Source organism: Crinia signifera, chromosome 4 (assembly GCF_055691185.1).
Source record: "Crinia signifera chromosome 4, ASM5569118v1, whole genome shotgun sequence".
Classification (NCBI taxonomy): Eukaryota; Metazoa; Chordata; class Amphibia; order Anura; family Myobatrachidae; genus Crinia; species Crinia signifera.
Window position 1 is genome coordinate 27,167,389 of NC_139220.1, and position 23,866 is coordinate 27,191,254.

At 46.1% G+C, this 23,866-nt stretch overlaps 1 protein-coding gene across 1 annotated transcript; it reads left to right on the forward strand.

Annotated features, from left to right (window-relative positions):
• The first annotated feature begins 7,613 nt into the window (after positions 1-7,613).
• Positions 7,614-17,603, forward strand: HMOX1 (heme oxygenase 1). The gene is made up of 5 exons (XM_083181467.1): positions 7,614-7,769; positions 10,997-11,120; positions 11,801-12,292; positions 13,128-13,227; positions 15,613-17,603. Exons 1-5 carry the CDS (start codon positions 7,741-7,743, stop codon positions 15,729-15,731), a joined length of 864 nt encoding a protein of 287 aa, XP_083037593.1. The 5' UTR covers positions 7,614-7,740; the 3' UTR covers positions 15,732-17,603.
• Positions 17,604-23,866: the final 6,263 nt, after the last annotated feature.

Here is a 23,866-nt window from a genome sequence, read left to right on the forward strand (position 1 = left end):
GGAAGAGACACGCAGTCTTCTGGGGCTGCGGTGGACTACACCTAAAATCAGGAACCTCCAGTAGCTTCCGAAAGGGTAGGCAATTATGATCCACCTTTTGACCATGTCGACATTCTGAATGTCGACCTTTTGACCATGTCGACCTTTTGACCATGTCGTCCTTTTGACTGTCAACTTTTTGATCATGTCAACCTTTTGACCGTCGACAAACAGTTATTGACCTAGTCGATGTAGACGACTGCATACCGGCTACATATCCATTCACAGCTATGCGAATATGGGTACTAGTTTCCTAGCACGGCGGCCAGATTTTCTACGTACGGTACCGTAAGGAAATCGCATCGCATGCGATTTGATCGCATGCGATGCGATGCAATGCGATGCAATGCGATTATTTTTTTATATGTCTAACGCACCCCCCCCCCACTATCCACGCCACCCAGAAGCGTGGCGAGCGCACGCGGATTCCTTTACATGGATTCCGCGTCCGCTTGCCACGCTTCGGGCACGGTGGCTCGCTGCACTCGCCACACTATATAAAATCAGCTCCACGCCGACGTGGATAGTGGGGCAATGAAAAAGTCGGAGGACGCGCTCCGCCGCCCCTCGCCACGCTTCGGGCACGGTGGCTCGCTGTGCTCGCCACACTATATAAAATCAGCTCCGCGCCGACGTGGATAGTGGGGTAGTGAAAAAGTCAGAGGATGCATTCCGACACCCCTCGTGGGGCTCGCTGCGCTTGCCACGCTTCGGGGTGGCTTGGATAGTGGGGGGGCATCCTATCTTTTACGTGTATTCACTGACTTAGCCCATTAAAAAGATGGGATGCGATAAAAAAATTGCATCTCAAGCCACTAATGGTATGCGATGCGATTTTTTTATCGCATCCTATCTTTTTAATGGGCTAAGTCAGTGAATACATTAATAAAATAGGATGCGATAAAAAATCGCATCATATCGCATTCCATTAATGGCATGCAATGCGATTTCCTTACCCTGAATAGCCCACTACGTAAATGGAGTAGTGAACGCCGTGCTAGGAAACAAATACCCAAATATGTTAAAAAAACCATCGTAACAGCCTCGCCATCGACTGATTTTTTTTTACACTGGGCACCAATCATCACAGGCTTAGAGTAGCCAGAGACTTACTATGCAGCTGCGATGAATACAGGCATATCTGGCCTGTTGCTGAAGTCACACACCCTCCCCTAAAATGCTTGGGCACGACTGTGGTTTAACTGACACCCCGAGCAATTTCACTCCTGCGTTTTTCTTAGCACTCCCACAAAACGCTCCCAGATGCCTACTTGCTGTCAATCACCTTGCAAATGGCATGCAACAGAAATAGTAGCAGGACTTAATCGCAGCACAGCCTTGCTCATGCATACTGCTTTCCTATTATGTATATATGGGGCCCGATTCCCACAGTGGCCGATTATCGATACACTGCACATGCGTACGGTTCGTACGCATGTGCAGTGTATCGATAATCGGCCACCGTGGGAATCGGGCCCCATATATATATATAATAGGAAAGCCCTGTGATACTCTTTAACCCCTTACCGACGCAGCATGTTTTTGCCTTCCTGACAGAGGCCTTTTTTTCAAATCTGACAGGTATCACTTAAGTGGGGATAACTTTTTTTTGCTTTTACTTATCCCAGTGATTTTGAGATTGTTTTCCCGTGACACATTGTACTTTAAATTAGTGGTAAATTTTGGTCGATACAGTTTTTTTTTTTTGTGAAAAATAACAAAATGTCGTAAAAAAAATTGAACATTTTGCTATTTGCAAAATGTAAAATTTTCTGCTTGTGAGACAAATAATCATACCACTCAAAATAGTTAATAACTAACATAGACCATATCTAAACTTTATTATTACATCATTATTTCAACTTTCTTTTATTTTTTTTGGACGCTAGGGGGCAGCAGAGTCTAAATTTTACACATCACACAGTAAACGCTGCTTTTGGCTGTTCACGTTTGAACAGCCAATCGCAGCGATCGCCCATGGCGGGGGGCATCGCTGCCCCCCCTGGGCAATGAGGGAAGATGTCTGCTGTCAGGGACAGCAGACATCGTCCCTCTGTCACCGCGTCTCTAGACGCGGTGACAGTTACAAGTCATGACGTACATTTATGCCATGTGTCGGGAAGTACATCCCGACCATGACGTAAATGTACGTCAAATGTCGGGAAGGGGTTAAAGATCGCTTTAAACCCAACAAAGTCTGATAAAGATAAAACATGTGGAAACAATAAATCCAACAATAAATAACATGCCAGGATTGTGCTGAGTCAAGCTAGCTCTGTCACTGCTTCCCAGGCTGGGGATTTTGCTGTGTCATGGTCACAGGACCTGGGGCTTTGCTTGAGAAATGTAAAGCTGTCGGGAATGTTCCTTACTTCTGCAATCACTGACCGTTTCACTGCCAAACATCTTACACTATAAAAAATTATTTATATAATGTCAAATATGTATATATTGTAAAACATTCTTCCAGTTTAGCCTTTTTAAACTAATCTTTTACAATTAACATAGATCAGGGTTGCCTACTTTTAAAGTCTCGGAGAGGAGTCAGAAGACGTCATTAAGCCCCGCCCCCAAGTATTGCAAATCCCACTAGTTGCGGGTCTTTGAGAAGGGTGTGGGGCAAAATGATGCAATTTGCCTCTTTAGCCCCACCCCAGAAAAGGGAAATTAATGAAGCTGCGGGGGTTGGGCGGCTCCGGCGTCCGGAAGGGTTGCCCACCTTTCAAGGGGCTGGGAGGGGGACTCGATTTTCGGGAGCCTTCCGGCCATTCAGGGAGGGTAGGCAACCCTGACAGAGATGATACATTAAATGGTAATGCTATGATCAATATATAGGTCTGTCACAGTTGCATGTAAGAGATGAGTTAATCTAGCCCGCCCCCCCCCCCCAAAAAAAATTGACCCTTAATTATATTGCTGCACCTGATTTGTCTTGGATGTGGATCCATAAAGCATACACTAGATTTGTTCAGGTTTATACATATTTGCCTACTAGAATCAGGGACAACACAATTGGAGTCACCGCGCAAAGCGCATTGGCGAGGGTGTGTGTCACACTTCACTCAAAGGGTGTGTCTAGCTCCACATATGCTTGTTGTTAAGAGATATTTATATATAACATTAGTAACAATTAATTTTGCTAGCACACAGATCCGAAGACAATGAAGAGATGCCCCCTTCACAGCGGGAGCCCAGCAGCAGCCGACTCCATTGTCTCCCACAGTTCTGCCCCTGACCATTAAAGCAATAGACGAATCAGTATGGACACCAGATACTCTAAATAAACAAATGTGTTTAACTAAAGAAATATTACTAGCATTCTTACCCTAAGGAACTGATTTATCACCAACTGCAGCATCAGATACGGATGTGCTGTGATCATTTCATCCCAACTTGCAATGTGATAATTGAATTCCCAGACCAAAAAACGTTTAAAAAGTAATGCGGTAAACTGCCCTTTTCAGAGTTTTACCGGATTTTATACGTACTACGCACCCCCATCCGTTGGGTTTTATGATGCAGAGGCTAAAACAACCTGGCTTCTTTCTGCATTGGTGCTGTAGTGGGATCTGATTGGATCCATCCCCGCAACCCCTGTGTTTGTTGTGTCACTTTGCATATGCACAGAGGAAATTCCTGTGCAGAAAAACAGAAACACAAATCCCCCCCCCCGCCCACTAAAAGTTTGGCGCCCCCTCCTCCTCTGTACCGCTCGGCCTCCTGCCGCTGGGTCTGTTCTGTAGCAGAGACTTGCAGATTTTCTTGTCTGCAGTCCCAATGCTCCTCTAGATACTACTGCTTTGAAAAAGTCCTTGAAAAATGGCCGCTGCCTCACAGCAGACAGTTGTTTAGGATGCCTCTGCCTCCTCTAGCATCCTGAATAACTGTCTGCTGTGAGGGGTCAGCAGAGCCAGATTAAGGTCTAAATGGGCCTGGAGCTGAAAATTATCAAGGGCCTATTATGCGCAATAATAGGGGTTGTGGCCAGCACCTAATAATGTGGGGGCGTGACCAGTGTTCTGGTTGGGTGGTCTGCTCATGGGTGTGTCTCTATTTGTGTAAATACTTTCAACTAATTATATATGCCTGGAAAAGGATATATTGGTGGGTGCCCTCCAAAGGGGCACCCGCAGGACGCTGATGTCCTAAGATACTTGCGGGGTGAGGCGGCACTCCAGTCATAAAAAAAATACTGAAAGCCAAAACTTGGTAGACAACATTTCAGCGCCTTTTATGTGGTCACGTAAGTTTACCACAACATATACCCCTTATACAAATCATGCAACACAATAGTAACCCCTTACACTGTACTTGCCTTTTACACATTATGCCACACGGAATGAGCCAAAATTCACACTATGGCACACGGATTGAGACAAAATTCACATTATGCCACACAGATTAAGGCAAAAATTCACATTTTGCCACATGTATTGAGCCAAAATACAAACTATACCAAACAGATTGAGCAATAATGCACAATATGCTTCATAAACAGGGGCATTGTGCGCCGAAGGCGCGCATTCAAAATTTACACCATAATGCCCATTACCCATAATGTCCATTACCATTTCCATGTTAAGCCACACACCATAATGACCATTACCTATATTATGCCAAACACCATAATGCCTATTAAAAATGATTCTACATAAGTGCTGCTTACCTACAGATGTAGCCCCTGTCCTCTTTGGCCGGGGCTCACCAGAGTCTCCCCTCTGGCGAGCGCGGACGGACAGGAGCTACATTGAACTGGGACGCGCACGCGCGTCCCAATCCTCTGTAGGCGGGGCAGCGGCATCCTGCCCGTCTCCGCTTCAGAGAGATAGTCAGAGTTGGGGGGGTCGGGGCGGCGAGGGGGACAGGCTACGGTGTCAGGGGAGGTGGTGGGGACCCGGGGGAAGCTCCGTTGCCTTGGGACAAGGGAGCATCATGTGCGCGTGCGCCCCCGTGGCGGAAACCGGCGGGGCTGGCAAAAGTATCGCCAGCCCCTGCAAATTTTAAGGCAGCTCCATCTGTACATGCTCATTGCCAGGGGTTCTATGCTCATTGCCAGGGATTCTATGCTCATTGCCAGGGGTTCCATGCTCATTGCCATGTGGGATTACATGCTCATTGCCAAGGGGGGAATACATGCTCGCGATAACTGGAGGACAGCCACCACCGGGCAGAAATGACAGCCATTGACAGCCGGGCAGAGAGCAGGGGGCTGTATTCAGAGCACAGCAGGTCCCGGCTATTTGAAATAATGCCCCTTTTACACCAGAAAATGCAGGGACTGGCCCCTTTTACATCAGCCTAGTCCCTGCATATTCTGGTGTGAGAGGGAGAACAATCAGCGCAGTGGCAAACACAGGATTTTCAGAAGGGGGTTTCCAGAGGGGCGTAGCAAAGCACAGAGATGGACACTTAGGTGACCCAGTCAGTTAAAGTATTATAGATAAATCAAATGTAAATAAATAAATAATAATAATAATAATAATAATAAAATATATATACACATACAGGGGCATAAACAGCAGTGTAGACCCCCTGGGCATAGCAATGTATAGAGGCCCCTACCGATCCTCCAGCGGTAGGGGTGGGGGAAGTTTTGATGTCCCGCGGGGGGTATGGGGTATTATATTAACCGCTCAGCATGTAGGGCCTGGATCAGTAATTTCCAATAATTACCCCTATACTGCACAGATGGTGGGAGATGAGGTGGGGAAAGGGGGCACTGGGCTGAATGAAGGGGCCCTGATACATAACTTGCAGGGTGGTAGAGGATGTTTAATTTGCAGAGGAGGGGTGTATAGTGGAGTGGGCTTATTATTCATAATTTTCTGGTGGGAGGACAGCTTGCTTGACCGCAGATATCTCCAGTTCCCGGAAATAAAAATTCTTAGATTTTAATGGAATTAAAAACTAGAAAATCCCACCTACCAAATGGTATTGGGGACTAGGGGATCAGAGTTCACGAGGCAGAGCAATCTGCCAACGAGAATATAAAACTACATACCAGGTGTGTGGAGCTGGAGCAGTAACCAGCTGCTGGAAGGCTGATATCTGTGGTTCTGGGAACAGTAGAGACAAGCTACTAGTGTCCATCAAAGGGGGAGAGTCCCAGCTTTTGGAATGTACCCTCAGAAAAACGAAGTCAGACAGAACCTGAAATATCTGACTGGGAAGAGCAATTAACAGGCTTGGATGGGGACCACTGCTTTGAAGTCAAATATCTCCGGTTCCCAAGGGCCGATTTTTAAAATTCTTGAACCTATGGAAAGAGGGGACCCTCAGCTTTCAGCCTAGGACTCCTGGAGGGGGGTTTCTGGGTACTCAGAAACCTCCCCTGCATGCGCTACTGCAGCTATATCTTCAGAACCAACCCATTTACATGAGACCAGTATCATATTGAAGAACTTTTAAGTGGGCTTCGAATGATTTTGGTCCCGTGAAACTGGGCCGTTTGGTTCCAGAGAAATCTGTCCTCAAACAACATGAGCAGCCATGAAATTACATTTCAGAAATGAAATTGGTTTACCCGCAATATCTCTAGAACCAATGAACCCATATGGACCAGCCTGGTATCAGATTGAAGGCCCAGTGATTTGGATTTGACTGAGATCAACCTCGAACTTCCAGATTTTCCTGGCGGTATCTCTGGTTCCCGGGGGGCTAGCGAAGCGGGGCTGGGCTCATTGGAAAGGCCTGGCCCTCAGCTACAAAATGGGCCTATTTGTACAGTGGGCCTGGAGCTATAGCTCCATCAGGCCCATTGTTAATCTGGCCCTGGGGGTCAGCCATTTTGTGAGGAGCATATTTAATGGTAATGAAACAGAAGCAGCACCGGGATCACAGACAGAAACATCTGCAGGTTGCAGGAACGGAGAACAATAGCCCACGCAAACTGGTGCCCACACTTATCAAGCGCCTCCAAGCCACCGCAGGGTCTGCGGAGCTTTTGTTATGCCACTGACTTTTCAGTATTAATCGCACATGTTAGTACATTCTGTATGCAATTAGTATGTATGCAATGTTTGGTGGGATGTACCGCCATAGGTAAAAATAAGGCACTACAGCACTAAAGGAGCGTACACACGAAACAATGCCGGAATCGATCTGGCATCATTCACGAGTGTAGCAAAACATTCATCGTGCGTACACACGGAACAATTTGATACACTTCACAAAAGATTGGTCTATGATCTTCCTGCATGCAGGGTAGATCATAGACCATAGTTAACGATCGACAGGTAAACGCATCGTTAACGATTGGTCGTTCCCATCGATCAGGAAAGCCAACATTGTCCTTCAAATTGCATGTGTACACTCCATGTGCACCTTTAGAATTACAGTACTTCTGCAACTTAAATATTATATACCTTTATTATTTATTAAAAAAAAAACAAATGTTTCTAAAACTAAACTAAAAACGATTGTCTTAGTAACAAGAGGAGCCCTGATATCACTGAGACAGAAATCTGTGCATGTTGGCGAAAAAAAAAAAAGTTAATCAGTAGTCAGCAAAATCCTGAACGTATCCTGTTGTGCACTTTCCTTTACTTCCCCTGCTGCTTCCAGTACCAAGAACTCAGCGCTTCTGTGTCATCATGAGGTCTGAGAGGAGGGAACAGTCCTCCCTATAAAGGGCTCAGAGTGGAACTGAGAACAATCACAGCAGCAGCCAGCAGTGAGTGCAGTGTCAGACAAAGGGGCGAGATGGAATCCTCTACAAAGCAGCAAACCAGGTACAACACACAACTTATATACTGCTGTGTACACATTGTAGTAACCCTATAGCTGCTACAATGCTGTGAGGTTACTAACTTACAGTACTGTATATAGCTTTGCCTATGTACTGTTATGTATAGAACTATTATACACGTGCAATTTATATGTAATTATTATGTGTGTGTGGAAATAATAAGTTGTTTTAACTTATGATATATAGTTCTGAAAGTTTGTCTTAAATTTTTAACCCTTTATTCTCTGAAGCCTCAAACCCATGTTTTTATCTGGTTATGTTGTTTCCCCTGCCTATTGGTTTCAGGAATAATCGGGTATGGGTTAAAACCGGACCCGGACAAGACCCCGGAATGCCGAACCGGACAACAAATTCTGCATTCCGGAGCTTGAAGTGTCTGGTCCGGGGGGGGGGGGGGTGTCCTGTCCGGGGTGTCCTGTCTGGGGAGGCTGCCTGTCACCAGGGAGAGGAGGAGGGGGAGATTACAGCCTCCCCATGTGGTCCGGACATGTAGCAAAAACCGGAATGGTCCGTACCACACCAGTGGCAAACGCAGGATTTTCAGAAGGGGGTTTCCAGAGGGGCGGAGCAAAGCACGGAGATGGACACTTAGGTGACCCAGTATATGCTGGGTCAGTTAACGTATTATAGATAGACCAAATGTATATAAATAATAATAATAATATACACACACATATATATATATATATATATATATATATATATATATATATATATATATACATACATAACAGCAGTGTAGACCCCTGGGCATAGCAATGTATTGGGGCCCCTACCGATCCTCCAGCAGTAGGGGTGGGGGAAGCTTAGATGTCCCGCGACTGGTAGGGGGTATTATATCAACCGCTCAGCATGTAGGGCCTGGATCAGTAATTTCCACTAATTGCCCCTTTACTGCACAGATGGTGTGAGATGGGGTGGGAGAAGGGGGCATTGGGCTGAATGAAGGGGCCCTAATACAATACTTCCAGGGTGGTAGAGGATGTTTAATATGCAGAGGAGGGGTGTATAGTGGAGTGGGCTTATTATTCATAATTTTCTGGTGGGAGGACAGCTTGCTTTACTGCAGATATCTCCAGTTCCCAGAAATTGATTTCTTAGATTTTAATGGAATTAAAAACTAGAGAATCCCACCTACCAAATGGTGTTGGGGACTAGGGAATCAGAGTTCAGGAGGCAAAACAATCTGCCAACAAGAATATAAAACTACATACCAGGTGTGTGGAGCTGGAGCAGTAACCAGCTGCTGGAAGGCTGATATCTCTGGTTCTGGGAAAAGTAGAGACAAGCTGCTAGTGTCCATCAAAGGGGAAGAGTCTCAGCTTTTGGAATATATCCTCAGAAAAACTCTGTCAGACAGAACCTGAAATATCTGACTGGGAAGAGCAATTAACAGGCTTGGATGGGGACCACTGCTTTGAGGTCAGATATCTCCGGTTCCCAAGGGCCGATTTTTAAAATTCTTGTACCCATAGAAAGAGGAGACCCTCAGCTTTCAGCCTAAAACTCCTGGGGGGGGTTTCTGGGTACTCAGAAACCCCCCCTGCGTGCGCTACTGCACACGGGGAGGCTGTAATCTCCCCTTTCCCATGTTCCTGGTGAAAGCTATCGCAGTCACCCCCCCGGATCGGACACCCACCGGACTACAAGTTCTGAATTACAGAGTTTGATGTCCGGTCCGGCTTTCCAGGGTCTTGTCCGGGTCCGGTTTTACTTCCCGGAATAATCAATTGTGTGTCATATACTTATATGTATGTACAGTTATATTGATGCCCAGGTAACTAGAGTTAGTGGGACAGTCAGTTCTGTATTTTGATTTGTATCTAGAACTTTAAAGAAAGAAAATGCATTGGGAAGCAGTCCTGGAAGTAAACAAAATAAAAGTGTCTGGCTGGGGCATGAAAGGCCCTTTAGGGCATACAGTAATATGGGCCCTTGTGTAGGGGTGTGGCCAGTATCCAGGGGGGTATGGCCAACTGCCACAGAGATTTGGCTTGGACTAAGTAAAAACAGGATCCGGACCTGACCAGGAATGCTGGACCAGACAGGCTCTATTGAGCAAACTGTGCCATTCTGGAGCTTGTAGTGTCTGGTCTGGGGGGAGGGTGTCCGATGTCTGGGAGGGGGGTCTGGTCTGGGGGATGCCTATGACAGCTGTGACCTGGGAGATGTGGAGGGATAGATTACAGACTCCCCATATGGTCTGTACCTTTCCGGTTTTACTACATCTCCGTACCATACTGGGAGGCCGCAACCTCTCCCTCCCCGTCTCTCTGATTACACCCTTCCCCAAACAGACACCCCCGGAATGACATAGTTTGATGACTGGAGCATGTCCGGTCCGGCATTCTGGGGCTCTGCCTATTTCCGGTTTTTACCCATTCCTGATTTGGCTAACCATCAGTGCATACACTAGCGGTAAATACTGCTAGGGCATGCATGATAATGTATGAGATTAATAATGGCAATGCAATATAGAAAATATACCATAGCCCCTAGAGGAGGTGGGCCCGCAGGCAGTGGGGCCCACTAGGGGCTTCCCCTGTACCCCTGTGGGCCAGCCCAACCCTACTAATAAGTGACGGCAATGCACAGTAATATGATTGCTTATGGTAGTTATGGATTCTACCATCTTGGGCTGGAAAAATGTAATGCATTCCTGCAATTGTTACATCTGCCCCCCTGCAGTGCACATGGTTTTATCTATTTGAGAAGGAATTTGTCTTTGCAAGTGAACCAGAATAAGGGCCAATGTGAGAAGCTCCAGGGGATGCCAGTTATCTGTATTATGCCAATATTAATGTCTGGTGCATTTTTAGCCCTATGGCATTCTAGAAAAAGATAGTATTTGATTGGTTACTATATGCATCACCACTACGGGGTAAATTTACTAAGATGGGAGTGCTATTCTATTGAAGATGGGATGTTGCCCATAGCAACCAAACAGTTGCTATCTATTATCTTCTACAAGGTGCTAAATAAATAAGTAGAATCCAATTGGTTGCTCTGGGCAACATCCCATCTTCAATAGAATTCGCATGTTAGTAGTTTTAGAAACTTCTTCTTCTACCCCTTTGTACAAAATTTACAAAATTCCAGCATTCCTTCTGTTTTTGACTATGTAGGAAATACAGTTTATTTATTAGTTTATCAAGTTTATCAAAACTTTATGTATAGAGAGTATAAGGAGATTTACTTTTATTTTCCCAGCGGTTCCGTTTGGGAATTGTCTGAGGCACTGAAGGAGGCAACAAAGGAAGTCCATCAGCAAGCGGAGGATACGGAATTCATGAGGAACTTTCAGAAAGGCCAAGTCTCATTAAATGAGTTCAAGGTAGGAAAAGGTTTTACACTGATGTATTCCAATTTGTTAACTGTGGCAATTTTAACATGAATTTGGCCAACTACTTCATCCAGCGGGGGTCTTTATCCAGCTCCATCCAGCGGGGGACTGGCAGTTGGATCGCCAACTGCCAGCCCCTGACAGCCGCCGGAAGGGGACGTGCGCGCATGAGACGTGTGTGAGTGTCCTTGCAACGGAGCTCCCCACGGCCTCGCCGCCGGTCCACGATGCACGATCCCACCTCCCCGCTCCCTCCCCTAACCCTGCCCATCTCCCTGAAGCGGAGATGGGCAAGGTTCGTGTCCCCTGCCGCCTGGTAACTGGGGCGCACGTGCGTGTGGGACACTCGCGCATCCCAGTCAGATGGAGCACCATCTCGCCAGCAGGGTCAATCAGGTGAGCCCTGGCGCTGGCTAAGAGGTGCTCCATCTGTATGCCAAATTGAAAAAAGTAGTAAAACATGTAGGGTGAAATTTACTAAGACGGGAGTTCTATTTAAAATGGGATGTTGCTATGGGCAACCAATAAGAATCCACTTCTTATTTATTTAGCACCTTCTAGAAGATAATAGATAATGGCTGCCTATAGGAACATCCCCATCTTAGTAAATTTCCCCCGTATTATCCCTTTTTATATGATTTAATGATCCTGGTCTACTCTCTTGATTTTAGCTGGTCATGTCCTCCTTATACTTTGTGTATGAGGCTCTGGAGGAAGAGATTGAGCACAACAAAGAGAATCCTGTCTTTTCCCCAGTTTTTTTCCCATTGGAGCTCCATCGCAAAGCTGCACTCGAGCAAGACCTTGAGTATTTCTATGGCCCACAATGGAGAGAGAAGATCACGTGCCCAAAGTCAACAAAGAATTATGTAGACAGACTTCATCATGTTGGTCATAGGGAGCCAGAGCTGTTGGTCGCTCATGCATACACGCGATACTTAGGAGACCTCTCCGGTGGTCAAGTTCTGAAGAAGATTGCCCAGAAGGCCCTTCAACTACCAATCACAGGGGAAGGATTGGCTTTCTTCACATTTGACTATGTTACTAATGCAACAAAGTTCAAACAACTCTATCGCTCACGGATGAACTCCATAGAAATGGACAAAGCTACCAAACAGAAAGTCTTGGAGGAAGCAAAAATAGCATTTCTACTAAATGTGAAGGTGAATATCTTTCTTTATTAGAAACCAAACATTGTCCTTAGAATGAGTTACTGCTGTCTTACATTTTGATTACCTTTACTATATCGGTATTACTATGAATTTTATACTGGAGAATATAGCAGCCCTTGATTTACAGAAGAGGTCTAACTCTAAAAACATTAATCTTTTACCCCTGCACAGACGAGCAGCCACCTGGAAAGTTAACCTCCCTCAGCGTCCTAGTGTGCACCTAGTGGCTGAAGCTGCTTTCAAATCAGTCATGGTGGTCCCAATATTACCGACATTCCGATGTTTGAAAATCCAATATTTTACAATTATTATTTTTTGTATACAATAGTTTTGTATACATTTTAAATATATATTTTTGAACTAATTCAGTCATAAAAAGGTGACAATTTCTGAACATTCTTTTTCTTGGGTGGGGGGGGGGGGTAGTTGCAAGTTAAGTGGTTAAAGGAGAATGCTTCAATTAATAACAGAGACATTTGCACCATGTGCTCTGTCCTAATAGATTATATGATTGTGATATTTGAACCATTGTGCGATTTATTATATATATTCCCATTTCTGTGACAATTAACTATATTACATGTCACCAAGGAATGTTATCTGTATCAATCTTGAGTTTTGTCCTGTCAACCACATTGACAAACATTGTTATTGTTAACTACTGATGTATGAATTATGACATCCTATTAAGGAATTCCAATATCTCTTTTCCCATCTCCATAGTACATGGGAACTTTATTTCATCGTTGTTTTCTGAAAAATAAGACAATGATCATAAATTCCATGATGTCATTACTAAATTGTACATTTTTCCTATTTGTTGAAGGTGTTTGAAGAGCTACAGACCCTATCAAAGCAAACTCAGAATGATCATTTCAGATCGGAGGTACCAATTTTAAGAAACCGAGTATCAAAAACCATGAATGGTGAGTCATAAGCTTTTGTTTTGGAACATTATGAAAAGTCTACAGATTAGAAAATATATTTCCTTCGGAAAACAGTACATTCTTTATGCCCTTAATAAGTAAGAGATGTATTAAATCTGTAAGAAAAATAGGTACTTGTGGAGTATCACGGCTCCCATCGTATGGCATCGTATGCCATATGTAGTGGCATACGATGGCATGCGATGCGATGTTTTACCGATTTTTGAGCATTTTTGCTCAAAAATCGTATGCCATCGCATGGCATCGTATGCCATATGTAGTGGCATACGATGTCATACGATGCGATACGATGTTTTACCGATTTTTGCGCAAAAATGCTCAAAAATCGGTAAAACATCGGATAACATCGTATGCCATATGTAGTGGCATACGATGTCATACGATGTTTTACCGATTTTTGAGCAAAAATGGTGAAAAATCGGTAAAACATCGCATGGCATTGTATGCCATCGATGCGATACGATGTTTTACCGATTTTTGAGCCATTTTAGCTCAAAAATCGTATGCGATCGCATCGGATGCCATACGATGGCATCCGATGCGATGCGATGGCACCCGATTTTGCACTGAAATGCATCAGAATGCATTGAAATGTGTATTAAAGTAGTGAAATTCCCCCAAATGCCATTTTTCATAGTGCACCACCCCCACTATCAACGTCAACCCGAAGCGTGGCGAGCGCAGCGAGCCCGCGAGGGGCGGCGGTACGCGTCCTACGACCTTTTCATACCCCCACTATCCACGTCGGCGTGGAGTTGAGAATAGAATAGTGTGGCGAGCGCAGCGAGCCACCGAGCCCGAAGCGTGGCGAGCGCAGCGAGCCCCGCGAGGGGACGCGGATACCTGTAAAGCCCGCGAGGAGACGCGTATAGCTGTGAAGGTATCCGCGTCCCCTCGCGGGGCTCGCTGCGCTCGCCACGCTTCGGGCTCGGTGGCACGCTGCGCTCGCCACACTATTCTATTCTCAACTCCACGCCGACGTGGATAGTGGGGGTATGAAAAGGTCGTAGGACGCGTACCGCCGCCCCTCGCGGGCTCGCTGCGCTCGCCACGCTTCGGGTTGACGTTGATAGTGGGGGTGGTGCACTATGAAAAATGGCATTTGGGGGCATTTCACTACTTTAATACACATTTCAATGCATTCTGATGCATTTCAGTGCAAAATCGGGTGGCATCGCATCGCATCGGATGCCATCGTATGGCATCTGATGCGATCGCATACGATTTTTGAGCTAAAATGGCTCAAAAATCGGTAAAACATCGTATCGCATCGATGGCATACGATGCCATGCGATGTTTTACCGATTTTTCACCATTTTTGCTCAAAAATCGGTAAAACATCGTATCGCATCATATGACATCGTATGCCACTACATATGGCATACGATGTTATCCGATGTTTTACCGATTTTTCACCATTTTTGCGCAAAAATCGGTAAAACATCGTATCGCATCGTATGACATCGTATGCCACTACATATGGCATACGATGTTATCCGATGTTTTACCGATTTTTGACCATTTTTGCTCAAAAATCGGTAAAACATCGTATCGCATCGTATGACATTGTATACCACTACATATGGCATACGATGCCATGCGATGGCATACGATTTTTGAGCAAAAATGCTCAAAAATCGGTAAAACATCGCATCGCATCGTATGCCATCGTATGCCAGATGCGATGCGATGCGATTTTTAGCATACGATCTGCATACGATGCAGGTCGTGGGAGCCGTGATACTCCACAAGTACCGAAAAATAAAATGGAAAAGCTTCCCAGAGCAACCAATCAATTGACTGCTAGATCAATGACAGCCCAAAGGCGATTGGTTGTTAAGGAAAATGTCTCCACATTCTCTCAAAAGGGAGGGCCACCTGTGGCCAGGAGATGGAAGTGGGTCGCATGATGCAGAGGGTGTGTTAAGGGATGGAAGGCTTGAGATGTGGGGGTATAAAGGGGCCACTTTTTGGAATTTTTGCTTCAGGGCCACTAGCGTAGCTCCATGACAAGCCCCAGTCTCTCTCTCCATGCTGGCTGAGCAGAACAACGGGAGGCGGAGCTGGTAATCCGTGCTTTTGACCTTAATGGCCCACCAACCCTTCTGGCACGGCAATATTAGTCAGTAGATATATTTGCAGTCTGCACTATCATGTTGTCCAAAAAGTTTAAAGGGGCAGACTAGATGGGCCAAGTGGTTCTTATCTGCCGTCAAATTCTATGTTTCTATGTAATAAGCTGAAATACACCTCCATGAAAACAGTCTCTGATAAAATATTGAACATATAAATATTATCGTCAGATAAAACTACAATTTTCCTATGTATTTATTGATTTTGCTTGTTATTATCTATTTCCAATAGGTGAATCCATCACCGGCACTCGGACGGACGAGAAGTCAATATTCTCTCAGCCATTTCTCAGATGGTCCGCGATTGCAGGGTGCTTGCTGTTGGCCTGCATGGGACTGTACATGTTCTAACACAGCTGATAGAATGAAGGCCGGACTGCCAGGGTCAAAACTGAAGACCATTACCTCCTTCATGCCTATTACACTCATATAGATTTTTTTCCAAGACCTGGACAAAACTTTAATCATGCACCTATTCTGTCAAATTCTAACAGTAATGCCACTAAATCAGTCATTGCATATTTACTTGACCTCATTGACATGACTGCTATCGAAAGGAAAAACACAGACATGTCGGCCATTTTTGGTGTATTATCTTTAATGATATGGCTTTAATCTTGAAAGATAGGTTATTCAGGGATAAAAACATACAACGTTACTCTTTTATATATGATTGATGATCTTGTGACTGTTTAGGGTTATTCCTTCAATGAGGTGAAGTGAGGACCTCATCGTAGGCGAGACAAATCCAGTCCGCCAAACCTTGCCTATCTTATCTAACCATTAATGACTAACTGTGATTTTCCGTGCACCTTAAGTGAGTCATACGCCAAGCCTCAAACTAGTTTCAGTATTTGTTTTTGCACATGAAAGATCCTTTGGAAAAATCTTGCATTAGAACTGTCCTCCTATTGCAACATGCAGTATATTCATTTCAATAGATTTAGCTATTGTCAGTATTAAGTGCCTTTATTTGATTCTATCGTGAGCCGTTTGATTTTTAAATTGAAGCACAAAACCCAATTGTAAAGTGCAGCGGAATATGCTGGCGCTACAGAAGGAAATGTTACTACAGAATAATAATGAATACTTGGTTGCACGAACATATTCTTTAAGTTTAAAACTGCTTTCTGTCCATTTATCACAGCAATATTATACAATACAATTGGTGGTATGCATTACCAATCACCCACAGGGACAGGAGCTCGGAAAGGAGCCTGTCCCTGTGATGCGCTCTGTTGGCTGCCGGGGGAACTGCACCTGCAAAACCGCACAGCATGGCAGCCACTTCCAAGGAGGGTTCCGGGGCAAACCCTCTGCCTGGCCAGCAATGCGATCTGTTGTCCATTGACCTTATTCAGTTCCAGTCGCAATTGCCGTTCCTTTGCCCAGGGACCGATGTTTTTTATTGCGCATGCGCATTTCTGCAGTTGTAGCGTGTGGCCACGGCGAACAGAATGTTTGCAGGGCGCAAGCAAGCAACCTTGCGGACGGGGGGCGTGTGTCGGCGGGCTGTCCCATTACCATAACGCCCAGTGTTTCATGGGTGTTCCTATTCAAATGTTTGGCGTTCTCATGGTAATGAGGCATGACGGACAGGCAGGGGGCGGGCAGCTGACATCACTGGATGTCAGCTGGCCGCCTACTTCCCCCTGAGCAGACACGCATCTGTAATATATGCGTGAGGCTACGCCATCATTCCATGGTCGGCGACCATCAAATTATGGGGGCGGATCCTAGCAGGCTGCTAATGGATGTTACGGTGCAACATCCATTGCGTGCGAATATGCCTTGCAAATGGGTGACAGCCAGCCACCATTCGCAAAGCGGGGTTTGGTGGACTCGCAAGACTGCGAATTTGCAACCAACCTGAATAACCTCCCATATATACTACAATTGGTTACCGCCATTTTCAGATGTTTTTGCATGCCAGATAAATAAGGCAACATTGCATTCCCCATAGGAACCGGCTGCGTGTGGGTTGATACCACCGTCATTCATACATAATATTTGCAGCTAACCCCAAAAATGGAAATAACCGCCAATATGTAATGATAAATGGGCCGCTAAAAGCAGGAGAACCCTTTCTTGTAAAATACTGTACAGAATACTGTATATTTTATAACTGCACATATTACAAAGCATTTGTACTATACCTAATAATTAATGTATTATATGTTTTTTTTAACAAACTAAAAAATAAAGTTGTAACTAATTTCTATATATAGCAGTTCTTATTTTCCCTTTTATTTAAGGGTATTATTCTTTTAGAAGATATACCTCTTACATATTTGTTGTCTGTTATTCGTCTGATTGTCCGGTATGCATTCGGACACTGTTGGACTGATTTGGAAGAAACTAATGTGATGCAGCTCGATTACGTACAGATTAAGTTCACAGCCACCAAGACCCACAAGACTCGCAAAGGCAAATTGCTTATAAAATGGACAAAACCATGTGCACTGCAGGTGGGGCAGATGTAACATGTATAGCGAGAATTAGATCTGAGTGGGCTTTTACTACAAGTGAGATCTATATTGCAGTGTAAAAAATAAAGCATTCAGTATTTTCCCTGCACAGAAACAAAATAACTCACCCAAATGTAACTCTCTCTGCACATGGTTTTGTCCATTTGAGAAGGAATTTGCCTTTGGGACTGAACCAGAATAACCCCCAAAATGAGTCAGGGAAACAAGATATGGCAAAGTTGCATAACATATAGGGGGTAGAGGACATGGGGTTTAAGGAAAAAAGTGGTCAGATTCTCCTTAGAGTTATAGAAAATGGACTTCTACTGTGCTATTGCTTTCCTAGCTCATTCTATAAATAACAGGTGGAACTCTCTCTCGCAAGTTTATTACTCTACATCTCTCCAAACATACAGTAGGATCATATCTACTCACCTAAGAAATTAGTAATACTACCTGAAACTGTTCTCTGTGTTAACACTGTGTTCTGTATTAAAATCAGGGACTGTCCCACATACAGCATTGCAATACATATGAATGTACCCATTAGCTGTACTGTATTTAAATTACAGAGAAAATACTTCGCCTTAAAAGTTTCATATTCTTACAAAATATCAGCGTTCAGAATGTCCATATCTGAATGTCGACCAGAGGTGTAGCGTGTTGTCACAACACCAGGTGTGTGTGCTATGGCACCGCCTCCACCCAAAGACCCTTATTCTGATCTGATTGCAGCACAAATTTGTTTGGAAAATGGGAAAAAAACATGTGCACTGCAGGTGGGACAGATGCAACATGTGCAGAGAGAGTTAAATTTGGGTGGGGTGTGTTGAAACTGAAATCTAAATTGCAGTGTAAAAATAATGCAGCCAGTTTTTACCCTGCACAGAAAAAAAATAACTCACACAAATCTAACTCTCTCTGCATATGTTACATCTGCCCCACCTGCAGTGCATATGGTTTTGCCCATCAAACTGCGATCAGATTTGAATAAAGGCCAAAGTGTGCATGTTGGCTTAAATTAAAGAGGCAAAACAATTCCCCTCCATCCCTTCTGATCATAGTAGCCCTGGCTTCTCACCCCTCCTCCCTCCTTTCAGCGCACAGCGATGGCTGCTCACCTCCTGTCAGTGCACCGCAGCGATGGCTTCTCATCCCTCTTCCTTTCTTTCAGCGCACAGCAGCGATGGCTTCTCACCCCTCCTCCCTCCAATCAGCGCACAGCAGTGATGGCTTGTCACCCCTCCTCCCTCCAATCAGCGCACAGAAGCGATGGCTTGTCACCCCTCCTCCCTCAAGTCAGCGTACAGCAGCGATGGCTTCTCACCCCCCTGTCAGTGCACAGCACGGATCCGATACGTAATCCCGGCGGTCGGAATCCCGACACTGGAATCCCGATCGCTGAAATCCCAACATGGGGGGGACGTGGATCGCCCCCCCTTGCGGGCTCGCTGCGCTCGCCACGCAGCGGGCCCGGTGCCTCGCTACGCTCGGCACGCTATTTTATTCTCCCTCTATGGGTTTCGTGGACACCCACGGAGGGAGAAAGTTTCGGGATTTCGGCGGTCGGGATTCCAGTGTCGGGATTCTGAACGTCGGGATCCCGACCGCCGGCAAATTGACCGCATCCCCACAGCACCAATGGCTTCTCACCCCTCCTGTCATCGCACAGCAGCGATGGCTTTTCACCGCCCCTCCCTCCTGTCAGCGCACAGCATCGATGGCTTCTCACCCTCCTCCCTCCAGTCAGCACACAGCAGCAATGGCTTCTTGCCCCCCCCTCCTATCAGTGCACAGCACTGATGGCTTCTCACCCCCTCCCTCCTGTCAGCGCACAGCAGCAATGGCTTCTCACACCTCCTCCCTCCTGTCAGCACACAGCAGCAATGGCTTATCGCCCCTCCTCTCTCCAGTCAGCACACAGAAGCAATGGATTCTCACTTCTCCTCCCTCCAGTCAGAACACAGCAGTGATGGCTTCTCACCCCTCCTCCCTCCTGTCAGCGCATAACAGCAATGTCTTCTCACCCCTCCTCCCTCCTGTTAGCGCACAGCAACGATGGCTTCTTACCCCTCCTCCCTCCAGTCAGCGCACAGAAGCAATGGATTCTCACTTCTCCTCCCTCCTCTCAGTGCACAGCAGCAATGGTTTCTCACCCCTCCTGCCAGCACACAGCAGCAATGGCTTCTCACCCCTCCTCCCTCCAGCCAGTGCACAGAAGCAATGGATTCTGACTTCTCCTCCGTCCAGTCAGCACACAGCAGCGATGGCTTCTCACCCCTCCTCCCTCCAGTCAGCGCACAGCATCGATGGCTTCTCACCCCTCCTCCCTCCTTTCAGCGCACAGCAGCAATGGCTTATCACCCCTCCTCCCTCCAGTCAGTACACAGCAGCGATGGCTTCTCACCCTACCTCTCCTGTCATGGCACAGCAGTGATGGCTTCTTACCTCTCCTCCCTCCTGTCACCCTGCACTACATTACTTTCCCCTCTATACCCTACACTACACTACACTGAAAAACCATACCCTCTGTCAAGGCAGGATGTACTAAAGTGAAAATGCGGTAAAACGGGGGTATTACCGCATTTTCCTATGTACCATTACCCGTCCGCTTGTTGGTTTAGTCTGATGCAGTAGTCTAATTTGAGCCTTCCATTTAATACATCTACCAATAAAATTTAGATTTTGCTGATACTAGGAGCATTTTGACTGTAAGAAAGTGTTGGCTACTCAGACTTATTTGAATAATACACATAATTGTCTCAAAGGTTTTCTGCATACAAGCTTTGCAGCTGCAGATTTGAATTTGTGCATGTTATTTTTTCAATTAAATGTATTCGTACAAAACTAGGAAGCGATGCTGCCACCTGGTGGGGGATTAGAAGATTGCCTCAATTCGTGCAGTATACAATATAAAGAAAAACAAAAAGTCAAATTTTGTCAAATGGTAATGCAGATATAGTCTCCAAGTGCTCTGCGGCCTCCCACTGGATTAGATAATTCATAGCTACAGTAGAAGTTGGTTATTATCAGTGGTTTTTTTTAACTAAATACAAGAGAAGAAGAAAGATGTCCTGTGTTGGTGCACCAAACAAAAGTAAAATTTAACTTTTAATGATTTCTTTTAAGAACTGCGAGATAAAATGTAAACATATAACAACAAACAAGGGTGGGGTTCACACAATTTTAAAACCAAGGTGGCAGGCAGATGTTGCAGAGGTGTTTTTGTGTAATACTGTTTTTCAACTTTTGGACAGTGTGTGCCTGGTCTGTCCAGAAATAATAATCTGGCAGGCCAGTTAGCGTATATGAGAGCGGGTTAAAGAAACCTCTTATAATAGCTCTTAGTGACACGAGTTCTTATGCGTACATATGGGGTTATTGCCCTAATAGGGTCCCAATGCCATCAGTAGGGATCCACTAACACTGTGAAATTCGCACAGTGTGTGAGTGAAATTACAATTCTAATTTTTGAGGAGGAGCCCTCTGAGGCTATAACCCCCTCTGATGGGCGCAATGAACCAACATAGATTGCCCTGTGTGTGCGTTTACCTAGCGTGAAGACGCTCTAAGGTTTGCACGGGTGTCAATGCACCCCAGGGTATCTAGCTGCGATAATCCAGGTGGAGCCGCCTCCAAGTAATTGTACGTTCTGGACAGTCAATACCGTTATAGGGGCTGTCACAGTGTATCACTCTTCCCTGGATAAAAAAAGCTCCCTCTGTTCCTTTGCAATTAGCCAGTACAGATTGCCCAGTGTGTACGGTCTCTAGCGTGGAAACGCTCTAATATCGTGCCTGTGTTGGTACACCACCGGGGTAACTGACTGCGCAAGGCCAATTGGAGCCGCCTCCAATTGATTGTATATGCTGGACAGTGAGCACGGGTATGGGGGCTGTCGCAGCGTATCACTACACATAATCAAAATACATTAGTAAGAAAAATAACAAAAGTTGCAAACATCTGCCTGCGCACCGCTAGCCGGCACGCGCTTCGCAGATAATAGCTTCCTCAGGGTTTTTTTTAACTATGGGTTGCAGGGCTGTGATACCCTATAGAAGCCTATGGGCTTCTTTTCGCCGTCCACCGCCTTCGACGCAAACCCGCCACCTCGCCGACCGCCCCTCTGGCTTACCTTCCTGAAGGGTCCTCCTGGACCCCGGAAGGTAAACCCCTCCTCCCCCTAGTGAAGCAGCGGGCATCCTTCTGGTTGCAGGGGGGAGGAGGAGGCGCCAGGGACAGCCTGCTTAGCTGTCCCCGGCGTGAGGGGAGAGCCAGGCGGCAGGGAGGTGACGGAGATGTATTTTAATACATCCCGCCCTGAATATGTTTCCACTGGAGAACAGGGCCGGACTGGCCATCTGGCTCTTCTGGTAAATGCCAGAAGGGCCGATGGCCTTGTGGGCCAATTTTGTGCAGAAAATTGTTAAGAAGAACTTTCTGCAGTAGCGCTGAGCATAGACGCTGAGCATCCCACGCCGCTGCTGCCGCCCAAATCACGCTGATGCAGTGTCGCGGCTAAATGACCTTCCCCCTCCCTCCTCCAGTTGCCGAAGAGGAGAGTGGGTGCACCACCGCCCCCCTCTCCTCCCTCCACTGCACCTCAGTGCCACTGTCTGTCCCCGGCTGTGCCCCCAAGCAGAGGCAAAGCGATCAGATTGGCGCTCCCCTCTTTTCAGCAGGCTGTGCTCTACCTGCTGACAGCACTGGGCTGGCCGGGAAATACAAGGAGGTTTATAGGTGTCACTACACACAGAGGATGGAGCCTGGAGAGCAGCCAGCACAGCAGTGTGCACTGGCAGTCCCGGTATGTGACCCAACAAAGTCATCATTCACACACCAGAAGGGGTAATAAGAGTCAGGGCTGACACAGGGGGGAGGTGAGATGGCTGACACTGGGGGAAGGGAAGATGGCTGACACTGGGGGAGGGGGACATGGCTGACACAGGAGGAGGGGGACATGGCTGACACAGGGGAATGGGGACAGGGCTGACACAGGGGGAGGGGGACATGCCTGATACAGGGGAATGGGGACAGAGCTGACACGGGGAGGGGGACATGGCTGACACAGGGGGAGGGGACATGGTTGACACAGGGGGAGGGGGACAGGGCTGGCACAGGGGGAAGGAATGGCATCTTATGATTGTGGCATAATTTATAAGGGGCATCACGTTGTGAGGCGCAATGTGTAATGGGCATTAGGGTGTTTGGTATAACGTGTTATGGGCATTACGGTGTATGGCATTCAAGCCCTGGCATAATATGTATTGGGCAATACAGTGTGTGGCAATGTGTAATGGGCATAACGGTGTGTTCCATAATGTGTAATGGCTTTTTGTGATGCCACGCCCCCTTTCCATAAGGCCACCCACCCATTTCGCTGCGTGGCTTCGCCGCGCAAGGGTCCTGCCTACTGCAGGTGGGCCTGTGTGCTCAAAATGCCAGAGCCGATATCTGGTCCCGGTCCGTCCCTGCTGGAGAAACGGAGGCTGAGAGGTGATATGATTGGTATGTTCAAATACAGGATTGGGAATCATATGGAACTGGGAGATGATTTGTTCAGTAACAGTTCTATACTTAGGACACGCGGGCATGTACTGAGGCTCGAGGAAAATAAATTCCCTATTGAATTAAGAGGATTCTTCACCAATAGAGCAGTAAAATTCTGGAACTCATTGCCGGTGGGGGTGATTAGCCAGGTCGCTGTTAGCAGCTAAACTCCGGGACGGACCTATGTTCAAATCCCAGATGTGACCGCGCATTTGCTATGTGATACTAACTTTCTATTTTGGAACACATGGCTTAATATTAACAAACATTAAAAGGATAATTATTATTTTCTCCTTATATCCCTCCTTGAGTTGATAACCCTAACTATAAATCTTTGTACCATAAGAGGATACTATCAATCAGTGGTGGCCTCCTAATTATATTTGGCAGGGTGGCTGCCACTACTCCCCTACCCGAAGAGAAGCCAGTCATCAGCCCTAATGAATCCGGCAGGTGCCAGACTGGTAT

What these genes read in the sequence shown, in the direction of transcription:
- HMOX1 (XM_083181467.1), top strand. Translation starts at nt 7,741, where the DNA reads ATGGAATCCTCTACAAAGCAGCAAACCAG. An exon ending in TCTCATTAAATGAGTTCAAG is followed by an intron (nt 11,121 to 11,800) that starts GTAGGAAAAGGT and finishes TCTTGATTTTAG; the next exon opens with CTGGTCATGTCCTCCTTATA. An exon ending in CATTTCTACTAAATGTGAAG is followed by an intron (nt 12,293 to 13,127) that starts GTGAATATCTTT and finishes TATTTGTTGAAG; the next exon opens with GTGTTTGAAGAGCTACAGAC.